Source organism: Buteo buteo, chromosome 10 (genome assembly GCF_964188355.1).
Source record: "Buteo buteo chromosome 10, bButBut1.hap1.1, whole genome shotgun sequence".
NCBI lineage: Eukaryota > Metazoa > Chordata > Aves > Accipitriformes > Accipitridae > Buteo > Buteo buteo.
In genome coordinates, this window is record NC_134180.1 from 33,547,991 (window position 1) to 33,565,726 (window position 17,736).

At 57.5% G+C, this 17,736-nt stretch overlaps 2 protein-coding genes across 2 annotated transcripts in view; one reads left to right on the top strand and one right to left on the bottom strand.

Moving 5' to 3' along the window:
• Window positions 1-34: 34 nt before the first annotated feature.
• Window positions 35-5,661, top strand: UROD (uroporphyrinogen decarboxylase). The gene is given in 11 exon segments (XM_075039310.1): window positions 35-144; window positions 146-259; window positions 1,158-1,270; window positions 1,354-1,433; window positions 1,634-1,696; window positions 1,794-1,991; window positions 2,246-2,407; window positions 2,539-2,676; window positions 2,821-2,921; window positions 3,187-3,253; window positions 3,440-5,661. Coding segments are annotated over 11 exon segments (1,296 nt in total). The 5' UTR covers window positions 35-49; the 3' UTR covers window positions 3,605-5,661.
• A 51-nt stretch (window positions 5,662-5,712) lies between these two features.
• Window positions 5,713-17,736, bottom strand: part of ZSWIM5 (zinc finger SWIM-type containing 5) — a 102,914-nt gene continuing 90,890 nt past the window's right edge. Inside the window, exons 6-14 of the mRNA XM_075039307.1 lie at window positions 17,294-17,470; window positions 14,786-14,932; window positions 13,685-13,822; window positions 12,907-13,167; window positions 12,354-12,489; window positions 10,484-10,641; window positions 8,072-8,235; window positions 7,684-7,765; window positions 5,713-7,264 (exon numbers count right to left, since the gene is read on the bottom strand). Of these exons, the coding sequence (XP_074895408.1) occupies window positions 6,402-7,264; window positions 7,684-7,765; window positions 8,072-8,235; window positions 10,484-10,641; window positions 12,354-12,489; window positions 12,907-13,167; window positions 13,685-13,822; window positions 14,786-14,932; window positions 17,294-17,470 (2,126 nt within the window). The 3' untranslated portion in view covers window positions 5,713-6,401. The remainder of the gene's footprint in view (window positions 7,265-7,683; window positions 7,766-8,071; window positions 8,236-10,483; window positions 10,642-12,353; window positions 12,490-12,906; window positions 13,168-13,684; window positions 13,823-14,785; window positions 14,933-17,293; window positions 17,471-17,736) is intronic.

Genomic DNA, 17,736 nt, shown 5'->3' on the forward strand with positions numbered 1-17,736 from the left:
CGCCGACAAGGCAAGATGGCGGCGCCCGGTGGGGCGGACGTAGGGCAAGATGGCGGCGCCCGTACCGAGTACGGGAGAGCGAGGAGCGGGGCAAGATGGCGGCGTACGGAGAGGCGGGACTACGGCAAGATGGCGGCGCCGGCGGGGCGGGGCGGGACGGGGGCGGGACGGGGCCGGCCGGAGCGGAGCGGGCCGCGTCGGGAGGCAACGGAGGGGCCGGGGAGCGGCGCAGCAGGATGGAGGGCGGCGAGCGGCTCCTGTGAGTAACCGGGGCCTGCACGGGGGACACTGGTGTGGCTCTGGGAACGGCGATCTGGCGCTGGGGTCCCGTACTGGGGTCACTGGTGCGGCCCTGGAGACAGTGCTCTGGCGCTGGGGTCCTGTACTGGGGTCACTGGTGCGGCCCCGGGGACATCAGTGGTGAGGCACTGGTGTGGCCCTGGGGATACGGTGCTGGTACCAGGGTCCTGCACTGGAGTCACTGGTGAGGCGCTGGGGGGGGCTGACCCCGCACTGGAGGCACTGGGAATACGGACCCTGCACTGGGATGGATCAGCAGGGCCACTGGTGTGGCAGTGAAGTCACTGGTCCCACACCGGAGTTTTTGGGGACTTTGTCCCCGTGACCCCCGCCCATCACAGCAGGACGGTGCTGGCCGTTCCCCACGGTTCCCCGGGGTCCCCGTCACTGGGGCAGGCCGGGCTCCAGCAGCCCCTCGGCGGTGACGCTGCGGGGGGGACGTTGGGACATGTGGTTGCCACCTCGGCGGGCGCCTGGGCCTCTGGGGGCTGCACGGCACAGATAGGGGCCAGGGACGCCGGTGGCAGGACTGCCTGCCCCCACACCCTGCTGGCCCCAAGTCTCTCCAGGCGGGAGTAACTGCTGGCCCCGATAACTTAATCTCGCGGGGCCCTGGGCCAGGCATCGCCTCTCCCCGGGGAGGGCCCCACGATGCTGAGCAGGAAGAGGCCCTGGACCGTGATGGGGAGCATTCGTCACGTTTGTCACAGCTGGGCGCAAGCCTCTTCCTGCGGTCACTGGCTGGGGAGTGGGGACAAGCCGCTGGCCCTGACACCCCCTGCCCCCAGCTGCAGGGATCCGGCGGGGCACCTGGAGCCCTCGTGGGTGACAAACCTTATCTGCTCTTTCATCCACAGCCCCAAGGGCTTCCCCAAGCTGAAGAACGACACGTTTCTGCGAGCGGCGCGTGGGGAGGAGACGGAGCATACCCCGGTGTGGTGCATGCGGCAGGCAGGGCGCTACCTGCCCGGTGAGCAGGCAGAGGTGTGCGGGGGGAACATGGCAAGGGGGGCCCAGCACGCACCCCGTAACACACATGCCGGTCCCTTGCAGAGTTCCGGGAGACCCGGGCGGCACAGGATTTCTTTGCCACTTGCCGGAGCCCCAAACTCTGCTGTGAGCTGACACTGCAGGTGAGCATCCCCCAGCAGGTCTGTGTCCCGCCTCTCCCCGCCCAGATGGGAATGGCGAGAAACCTTGGGTCTGGCCACGCGGGGTTGTCCCAGTAAATTGTGGAGCCCTTGGGGACCCCACTGCCCCATGTGCTTGTCCAGGTCCTCCATGGGGAGGAAGTCCCAAGCCCCTCACTGACGCTGCCTCTTCCCCTTCGCAGCCGCTCAGACGATTTCCCCTGGATGCTGCCATCATCTTCTCCGACATCTTGGTGGTGCCCCAGGTGAGATCTATGGCTGGTGGGAGGGAGCAGCAACTGGGAACAGGGCTGGGTTCAGGGCCACCCCATTCCTGCTTCTTCCATTCTCCCCCATCCCCAGGCACTGGGCATGGAGGTTGTCATGGTCCCGGGTAAAGGACCCACTTTCACAGAGCCCCTGAAGGAGGTGGAGGATCTGCTGAAACTGCGACAGAAGGTGGATGTGACCGCAGAGCTGGGTTACGTCTTCCAGGCCATCACACTGACACGACATAGCCTGGAGGGCAGGGTGCCCCTCATCGGCTTTTCCGGGGCGCCTGTAAGTGATGTGGCCCCTCCATGTGGGCCTCCCAGCTGGGCTTCTCTGCTCTCTCTTCTGGGGTGACACTGGCCATGACACCCCCAGAGCTGTGGGTGCTATAGGGGTGCATAAGTGGGGGACGTTAAATGCAGGAGCAGCTGTGCCCCACACTCTGGGGTGCTCACAGGTCCTACCTTCAGCACTGTGACCGGCCCCTAGCATTGTCTTCTGTCACCATCACCCTCCTCACTCCACTCCTCTCCTTCCCGCAGTGGACACTCATGTCCTACATGATTGAAGGTGGCGGCTCCACTACAATGGCCAAGGCCAAGAGCTGGCTCTACCGTCACCCCGAGGCAAGCCACAGACTGTTGCGGCTGCTGGCCGATGTCGTCACTGACTACCTGGTGGGGCAAGTGGCTGCTGGAGCGCAGGTGTGTCCTGGGGCATGGGGACAGGGCCAGGCAGGAAGGCAGGGACGGGGGACAGGGAGCAGAGAGGGTCCAGCTTCTGGGAGGAGGAGGAGGGACTGAGGTGTGGCTCGCGAGCCCTTTGTCCCCGGCAGGCGCTCCAGCTGTTTGAGTCCCATGCGGGGCACCTGGGCCCGGAGCAGTTTCAGGACTTCGCCCTGCCTTACATCCGAGACATCTCCCAGGCTGTCAAGAGCAAGCTGAAGGAGGAGGCGCTGCCCCTGGTGCCCATGGTGAGTCGAGGCTGCCTGGATTGGCCCTGGCATCTGGGGGCTGCTGGAGAGGGGTGCAACCCCTGGTACCTGCCTCCCCCAGTCTAGCCGGTGGAGAGGGGCCTGACCCATAGCAGAGTTACTGCCCATCTCCTCCCTCCCCAGATCATCTTTGCGAAGGACGCGCACTACGCGCTGCGCGACCTGGCCCGTGCCGGTTACGAGGTGGTTGGTCTTGACTGGACCATCCGGCCCCAGGAAGCTCGGTAAGAGTCTGGCAGAGGGCTCAGGTGCCTGGGCAGCACCCTGGGCTGGGTACACTGACCTCTTCCTCTGCCGTGAGCCATCCCAGGCCTGGAGATTTCTGCTCCAGAGGTGGGGATAGTTGGGCCCCCAGGCTACGTGGAGCTCACAGCAACCAGGAGCTGCAGTGAGGGGTCTTGTGTACCCTGCAGCGGGGGCTGCAGCAACGTGGCTACCCCCAGCCTCTGCACCACATGCAACAACTCACCTGCTTCCTCCCTGCTGCAGTGCACAGACAGGGAAAGATGTCACCCTGCAAGGGAACCTGGATCCCTGCGCTCTCTACGCACCCAAGGTGAGCCATGGCCATTGTCAGCAATGGGGGCTAGTTCCAGCCTGTGTTAAAGGCCACCTGCCTCAGTTTCCCCACCTGCAGTGCTGGCTTATGTCCTAGCAGTCCCCCAGGCTGGCTGGGGACTGGTGGGGGTGGAGTACCGTGGGCTGGATAGGGCTGACACATGGTTTCCCACCATGCCTACAGGAGAAGATTGGCGAGCTGGTGAAGAAGATGCTGGAGGGTTTCGGGACCCAACGCTACATTGCCAACCTGGGCCACGGCCTCTACCCTGACATGAACCCCGAGCACGTGGGTGCCTTCGTGGAGGCTGTGCATGCTCATTCCCGCCACATTAACAAACACAGCTGAGCCTGGGGGCTTGGGGACAGGACTTTGGTTTGGGCACAGTCACCCCAAGTAGCGTGTTGTCACAGGGCTCGCTCCAGGCTGGGCTGCAGCATTAAACCAGCACCTTCTCCACAGCAGCCTTGTGGCTCTAGCTGGGGGGGGACATGGGGAACTGGATGGCCCTGGAGGAGACGGGCACTGATGGCAGCTTGGCAGTGGGGCATGTGAGGTCACGGGGACCCCCTGAGTCCCATCCTGCAGGTCAAAATGATGGAGAAACGGGGGATGCCAGCAAAGTGTGTGGGGGGTATGCTTCTCCCTGCCAGGCTGCACAGTGTTGTGCCAAGGGCTTGCAAGAGAGGATGCGAGCCCGGAGCACAATAAGCATCTCCTGGCACTACAGATGTGCTCAGGCCTGCTAGGGGAGATGGGCTGCCTAAGGCTGGCAGGGTCACAGCCTGGGAGCTGGGGGCTCACAGCCCACCACTGCCACAGGCTCAGTGTGAGCCATGCCACAGTCATGCTCAGGTGGGAGTAGGCATCACAACATCAACCCAGGGCATCCCTGAGTGGGTGGGAAACCTAGCAGGACTCACCTGGGGAACAGCTGGCCATGTGGCAGGAGCCCTCCAGACACTAGCACCCTGCCACACTGGTTGGGTTGGTGACAGAGACACCAGGGCCCTAGCACCGCCATCACCCTCCACCAGCTCCCAGAGCCTCTTTGGGACCATCTCACTGGTCCTGGAGATCTTTTCCACACACACACACACTTCCCCACCTCCTCTGATCCTCGGGGCCAAGTCTGCCTGGGCTCAGCAAACCCCGCAGAAAGCAGCCCAGGATTCTGGCAGCACCTGGGGACCCTGGGTTATGACTCTGTGCCATCCCACCCTGCAGCACACTCACTGTGGTCCAGGCTGGCTGTAGGATGGATCAAGACATGGGCGCCAACACTGCTCTAGCCAGCACAGACAGGGTAGTGCCACCAACCTCCTGACACAGCGTGGCAGGGAATTGCACTCCGAAGCAGCCAGGGTGCCTTGCCACTGCTCCGTCCCCCTCCTTGGGGCACAGGAGCTGGGACCATAGGGGGCTGCGATGCCACCTCCTCCCTGGGGCTCTGCTCTGCTTGCGTTGCCTGCCACACCGGGCTGCCCAGCAAGCGTGGTGACCCCTCCAACTTCAGAGAAAGGCAGTAGCGATACAGGTAGTAACGTTCATCCCTTTTATTATTAAACATCAGATGAAGAGGTCGCACACACACATACACACACGCAAAAAAAAAAAAAATAAAAAGGGAAGGAAAAAAAGAGAGAAACAGACTGGTTGAAGACCACTATTTCGGTGGCAACAGACCGAGTACAATTGGTTTCCTGGCCGGAGCGCGGACACAAGTCACTTGCCAAAAAATGAAAAGTCAAACCAGACAGCAGATAACTAGCCCACGTTCTCTAACTACAAGTCACCGTCCAGCCACCGGCCCTGGCCCCCCCCAGCCCTCCCGACCCGCTGGCAAAGAAATGAACCAAAAACCGAAGAGCTGCTGGCCCAGGGCTGGAGAGTCTGCCCCTGCCGCGGGGCGAAGCCGGGAAGGTCTGAGCGTTGGCTGCACCACAGAGCCGGGAAGCAGAACGGTGCAGGGAGGCGGCACGACTGCACCTGCCCCCCCCCCTCCCCAGAAGCCGGGCAGCCCTGGTGCCCGCACGCCTGCCCAGGCGCCTCGCACCCCTGCGCCTGCCGGGAGACAGCTGCGTACGAGGCGATGGGCTCGTGTCCTCCATCGCCAGCATCCACGTGTGTCCGAGCGAGCGTTGCCCCGAGTCCCTTCCTTTGCTGTCCTCAAGCGCTGAGCTGCCACTCCTCCTTCCATCCGTCTGTCCGTCCCAGGGCTGCGAGTCGAGCGGACGTTCGCCTCCCCCCACACCCTTCTCGCTGCCGACGATGCCGTGGGAACCTGAGAAATGTTCGCGTGCCTCCTCCTCTTTTTGTATGTGGTTTTGTTTTGTGTGGTTTTTTTAAATAATAGTTATAATAATAATAATAATAATAATAGCAATAATAAAAATAATCGCCCCAGCCCACAATTTCAAGTATCCCCCAAATAAAAGACAGAATTATAAATAATTATAACTTTACAATTTAATAATTGACACATATACTATAGTATTTACAGTATCATAAATGCTTTTTTTTTTGTGTTACTTTTAGTAAGCAATCCCTGAGAACAGTTACTTTAACTTGTTTTTATTGAAGTATCTTCACAAATAGAGGAGTTTGCATGTCTCGGGCGGGCGGGAGAAGCTCTCTGCAAAGCCATCGCTTTTGGTGACGCATGAGGTTCTAGTGTCGCACGTTTCTTTGCTCGCTCTTTCTTCTTCCTTTTTTTTTTTTTTTTTAAATTCCCCACGTAATTTTAAAGATTTTTGCACTTTGCAACCTTCAGATCCCTCCAGCGACCGCTTCCTTCAGGAAAGAGGTATTAGATTTCCAGGTTAGCTTTTGGTATTGGCAAGGGAGGGCAGGGGGCTGAGCGAACCATCCTTTTTCCCCATGGTTGCCTTTTGGTTTGTGCCCAAGGAATCTCTGGATCCTCTCAGCGTGTGAAATGGTTAAATCCAAGAAAGAAAAAAATTAAAAAAAAAAAAAACAAACAAAAAAAAAAAGAAAGAAAGAAAACAAACAAAAAAAGAAACAGAAGACCAGAACAGAGCAGCCTCTGCCGATGGGGGGAAGGTGATCTCCACTTTCCTTCCTTCTCTCCCGAGTCCCCGTGCTGCGGCCAGACCCTGCCAGTGAGCGTGGCGGGGGCCAGGGCTCACCCAAACCGTTCCCGCACCAGCAGCATCAGTTTTTTCTTGCCTTTGTAGATTTGTTTGAGATTGTCAATGAACTGGGCAAACTGTATGTGCCCGTCCTGGGCCAGGAGGAAGGTCTCCCTGGCCTTGCTGAGGAACTCGATGAACTCCCCGTAGTGCCGTGGGCTGATGTGGGTGAGCCGGGAGTGGGTGGTGTTGATGTAGGCGCTTATCGTCGCGTCCAGCAGCTGTCGCAGGGGGGCTTTGTCGGTGGACATCAGCTTCCCCGAGTTCCTGCGGCCGGGGATGCCGGCCAGCCCTGGGGCCGTCATGGTGCAGCGGCGAAGGATGTCCGAGAGCACTGTGGCACAGTGCACGCTCTTCACCACCAGTGGGATGATGGCCGCCAGCTCGTTTTTGCCCAGAGAGTGGCTCAAGGCGCAGGCCCAGAGCACGTCGTTGATGGCCGGGTGCGTGTCCTGGTTGTAGGCCAGGTTGAGATGCGTCATGGCCAACGAGGCCAGTTTGAAGGCCCGGAGCGGGTAGCCCCGGTGCTCCATGTAGCGGGCGATGGTGAAGAGCTGGGTGTAGGTCATGCCGGTGGAAGCAGCGTCGATGACGATCTGGTAGGCGGTCTCGAAGGCGATGTGGTCCTTCTCGCAGAGGGTCAGGGCGGACAGGGCGCAGTTCTGCGGGTCCTTCATGGCGCACTGCAGGGCCAGGGTGCGGGCGCAGCTGGCCAGCTCCTCCCGCTGCGGGTAGTCCAGGCTCAGGCGCAGGATGGTGTTGTGGGACATCACCGTGGCCGCCACAATGCTGGTGGCTTCCGTGGGAGTGAACAGTGAGTACCAGCTCTGCAGGATGCTCACCAGGGCCCTCACCCCTGCAAGAAAACACCAGGGTCATGGCACAGCCCTGGAGCCTGGCTCGGATCACGGGGCTGCTCCGAATCCCCAGGTGCCTGGAGCCAGTGCAAAGCCAGCCCACGGCAGCGCCGAGCTGCTGCCTCTGCCCCACTAGGGACAGGGCAGAGGGGGACAGGCACGCTGCCATGCTGCAGGGCACAGCAAACACTGCTGGCCTGGCCCAGGTACAGGGGACCTGTCCCAGTCCCAAACCCGACCACCGCTGTGACCCCAGCCCTGCCACCCAGTGCTCTGAGGTGCATCCAGTTACCCAGATAGAAGTGGGAGACCCAGGAGAGCTCAATTGCCCAGGGCTATGAATGACCCTAAGATCTCCGTGCCCACCCTGCTCCTACCACATGCGGGCCAGAACCCCCCGGTGCGGCGAGCCACTCACCCACTTCGGTAGCACACGTCACCAGCCACCTCACCATCTCCCGCCGCCGCCAGTTGAGGGTCGACAGGGTCATGCGCATCACCTGCGAGACAAACTCAGGGTGACCGGCTGCCCCACAGGGCTCCAACGAGGCCACCCAACACAGTGGTGCTTCCCAAAAATCCCTCTGGCCCAGCTGGCTACCGGCTTCCCGGTGCTGCCTCACCTCCACCCAAACCGCAGCGGGCACAGGGACCTCCCAGGGCTGAGCTCCCCTGCTCAGGGCCACGCAGGGATGAGTTTACTCCTTCCCCAGGAGACCACCTGCTTGGTGGAAGACCATCACCAGTGCTGCTGCCGCAGCGCGTGGGGCAGAAGGGCCACTGGCACCCCCAGCGCCATCCCATACCTGGAGCCCCAGCTCCAGCGCCACATTGAGCAGTGTCGTGTCCGAGTTGCTGTCAGCTGGCGTGGCGATCTTGAACGCATCCTGGGCCAGCTTGAAAATCAAGGAGGAGGAGTGGATGTTCTTCTGGATGGCCTCCAGCACCGTGCGTAGGCGCAGCATGTCCCCTGGGTGCAGGCGAGAATGGTCAGATGGCTCAGCTTCCCCCCACCTTGCCCTCAAGCCCCATCTCCTGCCTGCACCGGGTGGTGAACAGCCACTTCAACATGGTCAGCCCCTCTGGACATGCACATGGAGGGACGCACAGGGAGGCTGGATCAGGCCCTGCAGTCCAACAGCAAAATGGGGCATCCTCCCCAGGGGTTGACACATCCTACAGCACCCATTCTCATTCAATATCATCCTCTCACGGAGAGGACAAACAACCCTGAGCAATCCCAGACACGTCCTGGAACTTTAGCAGACATCTCCAGGCACCTGGATGTTCTATCCTGGGCTCAAGTTTGACAGCTGTAAAGCAGACTCTTCCCAACAAAGGAGGGGTTTGGGGAGATGCCCAGTGCTGAGTGGCTGCAGAAAGGTCAGTCTTCATTTAGGAATATTAAAAAGAAGAAGAAAAGCTGTTTGCTGCACACATACTGTCTTGCCCAGCAAGTCCCATCCCTCTGCAAGGCTAGCAAAGGCTGGGCCAGGGTCACGCAGACTCACTGCAGCTTGGTCCCCGATGTGCCAGATCAGGCACACAGCTCTCATGGCCGAGACACCCCCAAGGAAGGGGGCTCCTGGCACAAAACCCAGTGATGCTGTGGGTCTCCTGCCACAGGAGGCCAAGGATGCTAGAAGGATACGTGATGGCATTAGGAGATGGGGCAGGATATTGGAAGAGGGACCCACCAAGGCATATTAGTATCATGATCCTGCATCTGATCTGGCTTGGGAAATGCCTCTGTCAGCCCCTGTGGGACACAGGGTGAGGAGAGGGACCTTTGGCGTGAGCGTAGGCCAGAGATGCCAATGTGCCACATCAGGTCCCTCTGCTTTGTTCCGGGTTCCCATTTCTACTCCCATAGTCATAAACTGAGCAGATGAACCTCATGCAAAGAAAACCAAGTAACGCACAGCAGTATGAAAAACCTAGCACTGCACCTGGGCCCACAGAGACATCTCGGATGACTAATAGCTAAAGATATCGCCTGCCACCCACAGCAGCCGCTTGCACCGCCACCAAAATCCAAGCCTCCCTAAAATGGCTCACAGGGGCGTGGGCGAGAGAGGCTGCGAGGACGCAGGATCGCATCAGGACATGCTGCGGCAGGGAACACCCAGGGAAAGGGACAGTGGGAAAAACATATGTAATCCAACAGCCCGAAACCCCTGGCATAAAAATCTTATTCCTGTTAAGGGCTGGAAGGGAGAAGAAACTGATAAGCTACCTAACAAGAAGAAACTAAGGTACCAGCTCTCCATCAGGGCACTGCTAGGCAGGGGCAGGACACCATTAGCCCCGGAAAAGTAGCCAAGAGGAGGGCTGGAAGGAGAGCAGAGGCTGCCGAGGCAGCAAGGCTAGAGCTTTCTGATGGCTCCTTTACATTGCACCTCACTAGGGAAGCGGCACCTTCCCCATCAGGCTGGCAGCACTGGGGACTGGAGGCTGTTGCAGACCATGCGGGACAGCAGCGAGCAGCACTAACTGCTCAGCTCACCAGCCATCACAGGGCACAAGGCACTCACTGTCCCGGTGGGGTTGGTTTCTGGATAGAGTGATGTTTAATGAAAGGGCCGTGCTTGCCTTCATCATTGTGCCTCGGTAGGAACTGAGGAGGCCCGAGAGACCAGCAAGGAGGTGTTTTATGAGCCCCCCAAGGCTGGGACCCTGACCCAGCCATCCCCGTCTCCAGCCCTGCTGAAAGCCACATGTGGTTTGGTGCACAGGGAGGTCTTCTCCTCTACAGCCTGTGCAAGATCATTACCACAGGGCAGGGAGAGACAAAGCAGAGGTAAAAGGATAAGCAGCTTCAAACTAAACCATGGCATGAACCCATGACACGTCTGGCAGGGCTAGCTGTCCTGGCAGCTGATCATGCTGCAGGGCAGGTATGGTCCAGCATCACCCAGGGGCCCTGCCCAGGATCCGCAGCACTGTGGTTGGCATCCCTGCAGGGTTGCCTGCACCTCCTGCTGGATCACGAGCCTTGAGGCCCTTTGGGACAAGAGCCCCAAAGATCCTGGACTCTGGTGGGCTGCTCCAAGGCCAGCTCACCGTGCCCTGCCCATGGCGGGCTGCCAGTGGGGCACCTAGCCAGTCTCTGCCAGTGCTCGAGGGAGCAGAAGCAGGAGCCCCCTCTTTTCTCCAGGACAATCCCTTCAATACTCTTGTGCAGCATTGTCCCATCACCCTTCGTCCCCCCCACCAACCTTTGGCTGCCGTGAGCATGGTGGAGGCCAGCTCGCACTGCTGCGACTCCAGGTGCCCCAGGGTGAACCAGCGTGGGTATCTGCTGGGGACCACCGAGACGAGGTGGTGGGGGTGAGTCACATCACCGGACGGTGCTGTGGTCTCCAGGACGGGCAACCTGAAGGGCAAATGGGAGGAGGAAACATCAGACCCCAGCCCAGCCCCGACTTCACCCCCTCTCCCCGAGGCGCTGGCGAGGCGATGCAGGGGCTGCCTGCAGGCAGCTGCCCGCAGCACCACCTTTGAAAGCTTCCTGCTGCCATGCACGTGTGGGGGCTCCTGAGGCTGTGTGCTCAACACATGGGCATGGGGATCAATCTCAGACCTACTTGAAAGGAGGAGAATGATCCGTGAAGTGATTTATAAACTTGTAAGGAAAAGCACAAGCCTCAGAAAGAAAAAAAAAAAAAAAAAGACAAAATTCCCCCTCCCTCCCTGCTCCTTTCATGTCAGAGCACCCAGCACAACTCCTGGTTTTATCATCTGGTTCTTCTTAAAATGCCTGGTTATGATCAGAAGCAGTGCCATATTTCCCCAGGGCCCCCTGCAGCCAGTTTGGGGTACCTGCTTTTGTGGGGATACCTAAAAGCCTGGAAAACTTGGCGGAGAAGGAAGCCTAAGGAAGGGGAGCAGGAGCCTCACGTTGCCAGTCATGGTGACAAAACCATGTTGGCTCTTAAACCCCTGAGTTAGTGATACCAGCACCAACTCGACGGCCAGCTGAGATGTGCAGGAGGGAAATTGTGCCCCTGGAGATGGAGACCATCCAACTGTCTCTGCTTTCCTCACTTGCAGGCTTGGGGTACCCACAGGGAAGCAGAAGCCCAACCTTCCCAGCCTAGGTCAGAGACACTCCAACACAGGGGCTCCCACCTGGGAGCAGGGGACGGGCAGTAACAGATGGCGAGGGAGCAACATGCACCCCCAGGGCACTCGAGTCCCATTCCTGCTCGGAATGCACTGCAGAGGCCCTTGGCTGCTCTTTTAGGTCTGGCTGTCCTTCTGAGCAGCTCTTCCCAGGACAGGACGATTTCAAAATATCCCTCGGCACTGGAGAAAGATGGCCCATTTCATCAAGGAAATGCTGCAAGAAGATGGTGTCAGACGGAGAGGGCAATGGGATGCTCTGGGGCTGACAGCTCTTCAAGCATTGAGTCATTTGGGAAATTCCAGCCTTTTCAAGACCCATCCAGCCCCTGCCAAAAAACTGCAGTATATGGGCTGATGTCTGAGGTGTGTTACGCACCAAGGAGGGAGATGGGTCAGCTTTTGGCATCAGCCCTGCCCCCAGTCCAGAGCTGGGCTTTAATGGAGAACAGAGTGTGACTGTGCTCTGCACCCAACTCTGCGACATCCTGGAGCCTGTGGCAAATCATCTGCCCATCTGTGCCAGGATAACAGCCCTTCCTGCAGGCAGAGAGGGCTGCAGGGTGCCCGAGGCCTGGCAGACAGAAGGCAGATGACAGCACCATGCCTGCCTGGGACCTGCTCCGGCAGAGAACGCCTATTCACCAGGACAGGCAGGTGGCGGTCCAGCCTGGGGCAAGGGGCTGGGCGGAGGGCTGGACCAGCAGACATTGTCAAACCCATGCAAATACCTACAGATGGGGCCTGTAAACCAGGAATCACCCAAAAGGAGCGCAAGAGTCTCTTTGCACTGCTGCTGTACCTGGGTGGCCCTACACGCTGCACAAGATCCCAGGGATGGCAAGCTCCAAGCCTGCCTCCGCTCTCACCCCTGCTCTAGGGTTGCAAAGCGTCCTGGCTTCCTGGTGGAGCACAGGGGAGGGGCAAAACAGGGGGAAGAGACAGAATAAAACATGCACCAACCTCATGGCCCGCAAAGCCAGCTTGTACGCCAGGTCTGCATCGTGAGGCAGCAGGGCAGAGAACAGGTATTTGGCAAAGGTGTGCATGGGGACGCTCTCACGGTGGATGACTTCTCCCAAGCCGCTGAAGGGACCACCTAGGCAGAAGCAGAGCCTGTCAGCCATAATTAGCACAGCAGGATCTGTGGCCGGGGTTTGCACCACCCCAAAGCTTTGAGGATCTGCTCAGCAGCTCCCTGGTGCGTTACTCAAGTTGGATCCAGGGCAAAAGGCTGCTCTTTCCTTTTCTAAAAACCCTTTCAGGTCAAGAACTCTCAGAAACTGAGCACCCTTCTCCATAATGCCTCTGAGGCAGTCTCACTCCAGGGATGTCAACAAACCCTTGCTTTGCCAGATGATGGGACAGAGCAGTCATCCCACAGACTCAGCACAACACCCACAGAGGAAGAAGCAAGGATGGGGTCAGCCAGGCGTATACTTGGAAAGGGCACCCCAGAGACATTACCGACACTCAGCAAAGACACAGAAGCCAGCTAGATGGACCAAGCCCCCACCTTCCAGCAGCAAGATGCACTGCTTTCGCAGGGTCTGCACCAGCACCGGGTCCAGCTCCAGGTCCTGCAGCCGGGCAATGATCTGCTCCTCATTGCGGCACACCTTGTCCTGGGCATAGAGACCTTCAGGCATCACTCTCTGCTGACCCATCCCCATCAGGGCCACCTCTAAGGCTAGGGACAGGTAGGACTCGCCGCTGTCTTGGCTGCCAGTCGCGATGGGCACATGTTGATACACTGGGGGTTTGGAGTCCCCAGCATCTGGAAGGAGGGAGAGAGATGCAGTGAGGTTAAAAGAGCCTTTCAAGGTGGCAGAACCACAGCAGAAAGAAAAAACTCTCAACTTCAGAAGCGAGACCCACACTTCCCTTGCTGCCTGCCTCCAGTCACCCAGAGATGATAGATAAAAGCTTCCTATGGGAGATGTGGGCTTCACCCTCCTTCCTGCTCTCACTAGGAGAAGCAGGAGACCTGAGACCTGTGCAAGAGTGTGCACAGCTGACACCAGAGCCTTCCCGTGGACCAGCATGCCTTGGCCAGCTCTGCTAAGCTGCTCTCCTGCTCTGCTCTGGCTGCAAACCTTGAAGGCTGGGAAAACTCAGGGCACTAACTCCCCCTCTCCGCACTGCAGCTCTGCCCTGGCTGCTCCTGCAAAGGCGGAGAGGAGGGAGATTTGGAGCCCAGGAGTCCCCAGCCCCAGACCTGCACCCAGGGTCTGCCTGCCGGGCTTGGTTCAGCCGCAGCCCCTGGGAAGGGAGCCAGGAGGAGCGCTCGATACCTGAAATTTCAAGGCAATTTTCCTCTTCTAATCTACAAGCTTCGGTCAGGGTGAGAAAGAGGCAGCCGATGGGGTTCAGAGGGTGGCCTACCCAGCCCTCCAAGTTGGTGATGGTTGTTGCTCCTCGCTGCAGCAGCTCTGCAAAAAAGGGAACAGAAAGACATTACGAATGAGGAATTCAGAGACAAATTCTGCACCCAGAGAGGTCTCAGAGACCAAAGGCCTCTTCTTATCCCACAGGCCTGGGACATGGGGACCTCCAGGGCCAGCTCGGGTATGGTAGCTTGCGAGGGCAAGGAACAGCTCAGAGCAGCCACCCCACAGGCTGCCACAGACATCAGAGGGAGCAGGCACCCAACAAAAAAAGGTGTCCCCAAGGCCACATAAGATGCAGTGGTTTGTTCTCTGTTACAGGAGGACACAAGAGGCTGCAGAGTCCCAAGATGGAGTCTATAAAGACAGACCTGCAGCTTATGGACTCATTTGCAATGGTAGCCTGAACGTTTTGGAAACACAAGCAGAAATCTCTCTGGAGATGACAAAGACTCCCAGTGAGTCTTAAAAGCTCCATCTTTTGATGATCTCAAGCTGGCTGAGCTAGCAAGGCCCAGGAGCCACCAACCACCAGCAGCACTGCAGCAACTGACCCCAGCTTTCTGCCAACTGCAATTGCAAAAGGAGAAACACTGGTTTTGTCTCCTAGTACAATTTACTCAGTGAATGCAACGTGGAGGTAGCACAGACAGCCAGTTACTGCAGCTCTGCAGACAAGCAGCTCCTCTTTAATGCAGGCATCACCCACCATCGCCTGTGCAATCGTTGCAGGCAACCAGACACGGCACAGTGGGAACAAGAACACCCCCACTCCAGTAGTCCCAAGACAGCATGTGGGCACCTCTCTGTCCTTAGCAGGTGGGTACCAACGCAGTTTGGCTCAAGCAGTCAGATGCATCAGTTTCTCTGATACAGTGCTACCCACTGTCAACCTCTGCTGCTCTGGATGGGGCAGCACTACTCTCCGAGATGGAGAAGACTTTCTCAACCAGCTAGGACACCCCAGCTAGACCTCACAGGACGCTTCTCCCATAGCTTTACTCATACCTTTCTTCTGATGCTTATATATTTCCAGCTGCCTTTGCTGCTGCAATCGCAGGGTGTTGATTATGGCAACAGTTAGTCGGAGAGCTTCTCTGGGATAGCCGTGGGAGCGCAGGGCATCCACCCGAGCGCAGGCTGTCGGGACATGTTCTGCAAGGCAAGGAGAAGCATGGGGGCATGGCTGAGCCAGAGGAGCACAGAAATTCACGGGATGGTACTGATGGGGGTAGAGAACCTGACAGCTTCAGGGCATTTTCCCTTCCCCACACCCCAGCTAAACTCCTGCTTGCTCTGTCTTGAATTCATCCCTTTCTCCCTGTTCCTAGCAGGGATGCCTACCAGCAATACTAATGGGATTCCTACCACGTTCAACCCACAGCAGCCACATCAATATCCAAATCCCCACCTCCACAAACCTTATCTAATGGAAGCATTTCCAACACGCCATTGCTGCAATACGATGGCTCCAAACACAGGCTGTTACAAACCTGCTGCTCGTTTCTCTAAAATCTTCATGGCTTATGGTGATTTCTCTCATTGCTGTGCATCCAAACAGTTCTTGGCGTCTCATCCAACACCTCTCCCTGCTCTCATGGCACAGGTGATGATACATGGGGTGAGGTTGTGCATCCAGCACTGCGCTGGGGCCCTAGCAGATTTTGGGTGATGCTTTGAACCGCTGCCTTAATGCCTCCGTGGAGTGAGCTCTGCAGACAGCCTATCTCTTCTGCAGCTCTCCTACCTTGTGTTTTATTATTAGGAACAGTTGCATGAAACTCCCCCCCAAGACTCGCAGTTGCTTAGGAATTCATCTGCTCCTGCTGCTCATTGCTCACCTGAAATCACAAGCAACTGTGGAGAGGATTATGACTGAGCGAGAAATTAGCAGGAGCAGATGACATGACATGCCGCATAACAAGCAGCGAAAATCCCATTTTCTTGCAAAATGTCCCACCAACGTGGGGGGTGGTGGTGGAAAGGCAAACACAGAAGATCTAAAATTATGGTAAAGGGATAATATCTATTCTTGGAAGAGCTCAGAAAGCTTTGGAAATGCAGACAACCGCCTCCACAAATGGGGTTTCTACGTCCCAAAGGTCACCCCGCAAGGAATATACGAGGAAGAAGTTCAGAACAAACACATCTGTAAAAAAGCTTCTTGTTGCTCCCTCTATTTGTTTGCTAAATGGATGAAGGATTCTGCTTCTCCCTGAATTCATCACTGGAAGTTGCTGACAAATTGCACTCCTCTCCCAGCAATGAGTCCCTAAAGGGGTGCCAAGAAAGTGAAAGCGCAAAATCCAAAAATCACAACAAATACATCAGAAAAATAACATGCACCAACTAGCTGGGCCAAAGGGCTCCAGAACCCAGATTATGCTAGGGACAGGGGAGCTGTGGCCACCACGTCCCTGCTAGATGGAGTCCATGGAAGCATTAACCCAGCACTGCTGCCTATGGCTGTACAGGTAGGAGATCTGCTGCCTGCAGCTACACAAAACTCTTCCCAGAGTAGAAATGTCCTCTCCTGCTCCAGCTAAGCTAGCAGAGATGTACCAGCAGCCTTCACATGGACCCTTTTTAACTTATCTCCTGGCCTTAATAGCAACTTGTGCCTGCTGCTCCAGAAACCACATCTCTGGGTGATTTTAAATATTCTCTTCCCATTTGGCTGGGTGATGGCAGACCCTGGCTCCTGGAACGGATGACAGTGCAGTGGTGGGTTTTGACCTGCTCCATGTCCATACATTCACCTCTTGGGCTGGAGGGATGAGGCATCCACCCACCTGGAGATGTGGGAGGCTTGCGTCTCCCATTTTGGGGTCAGTCTGAGGGCTGACAGCCACACCAGGCATCCCCCCAAGCCCTTCATCTCACTCTTTCTCATCCCAGACATGTAGCTGTCAAGGATCTGCAGATCTGCCCAGGGTCATGATTTTGCAGCAGAGAAGTTGTGTGGGTTGAGGTACGTGGACTAAAGGTCTACAACACCGGAGGGTACTGGGCTTGACTGGTCCAGTATGCCTTAAGCTCATACAAGGCTCAATTGTACTGCCTGCTAATTGCCTTTCAGGGAAGCCTAAAGAGAGGGTGAGAGCAGGAAAGAAAAAATCCAGAGGATACAGCTGTGCTTCCCAGACAACTTTCAAGGGACTTTTAAGTTTCCAGTCCCGCTGTACTGGGAACAGTGAGAGCCTGCACTGGGGACAGCCAAACACTGGCAGGACGAAAGAGGACACAAAAAGCCTGATCCAAGCTACCCAAGGGGAACCCAGACTGTAAAGATGGGGGCCTTGCTATAAGAACTGTGGCTGGGGTGTGGGAGGGCATTAAGTTCTTCGGCTTGCCCTAATCCTCAGGCTAAGGGCCAGGGAGGCACTTTCAGTCTAGGATGAAGAAGTCTGCAAGGACCCAGGGCAGCAAAGCTTCTTTGATGCTTTGGGTGGCTCTTCTCCACTAGCAACCCTACCCACCCAGGCCATGCAAGGGGCTGCTGGTTTGGATGCTCACCTAGCCACAGTGGCTGTCCCTGGGAGTTGAAGAGGAGGCTCTCGCCCTCCCGCTGGTAGGAGTGAGACACGTAGAAGTCACTGCTAATGATGCGCTGCAGGTGGCTGTCCTGCCAGTGGAGATCACAGCCCTCGATCGCCCGGGTGAACACAGTTCGTCTGGGCCTGGCCAGCGAGTCTGCAAAGAGAAAAAACGTCAGTGCCTTGGTGGGGCAGGGGCAGCCCATTCCTGCCCCCAGACATGACCTCCCCAGGCAGAGCAATGTCTTTACAATGAGAACAAAGCCCCACCTGGTCCCACTCCAGTCATTTCCAAGCTAAGCACAGGGACTGTGGCTCCCGTGCTGCAGCAGATTGCTTTTAGATACCTTTGCTGCCCATCCCATCTCCGATGGAGACTGCTGTCTCCTTAGACAGCATTGCTAAATAACTGGCTAGAACAGC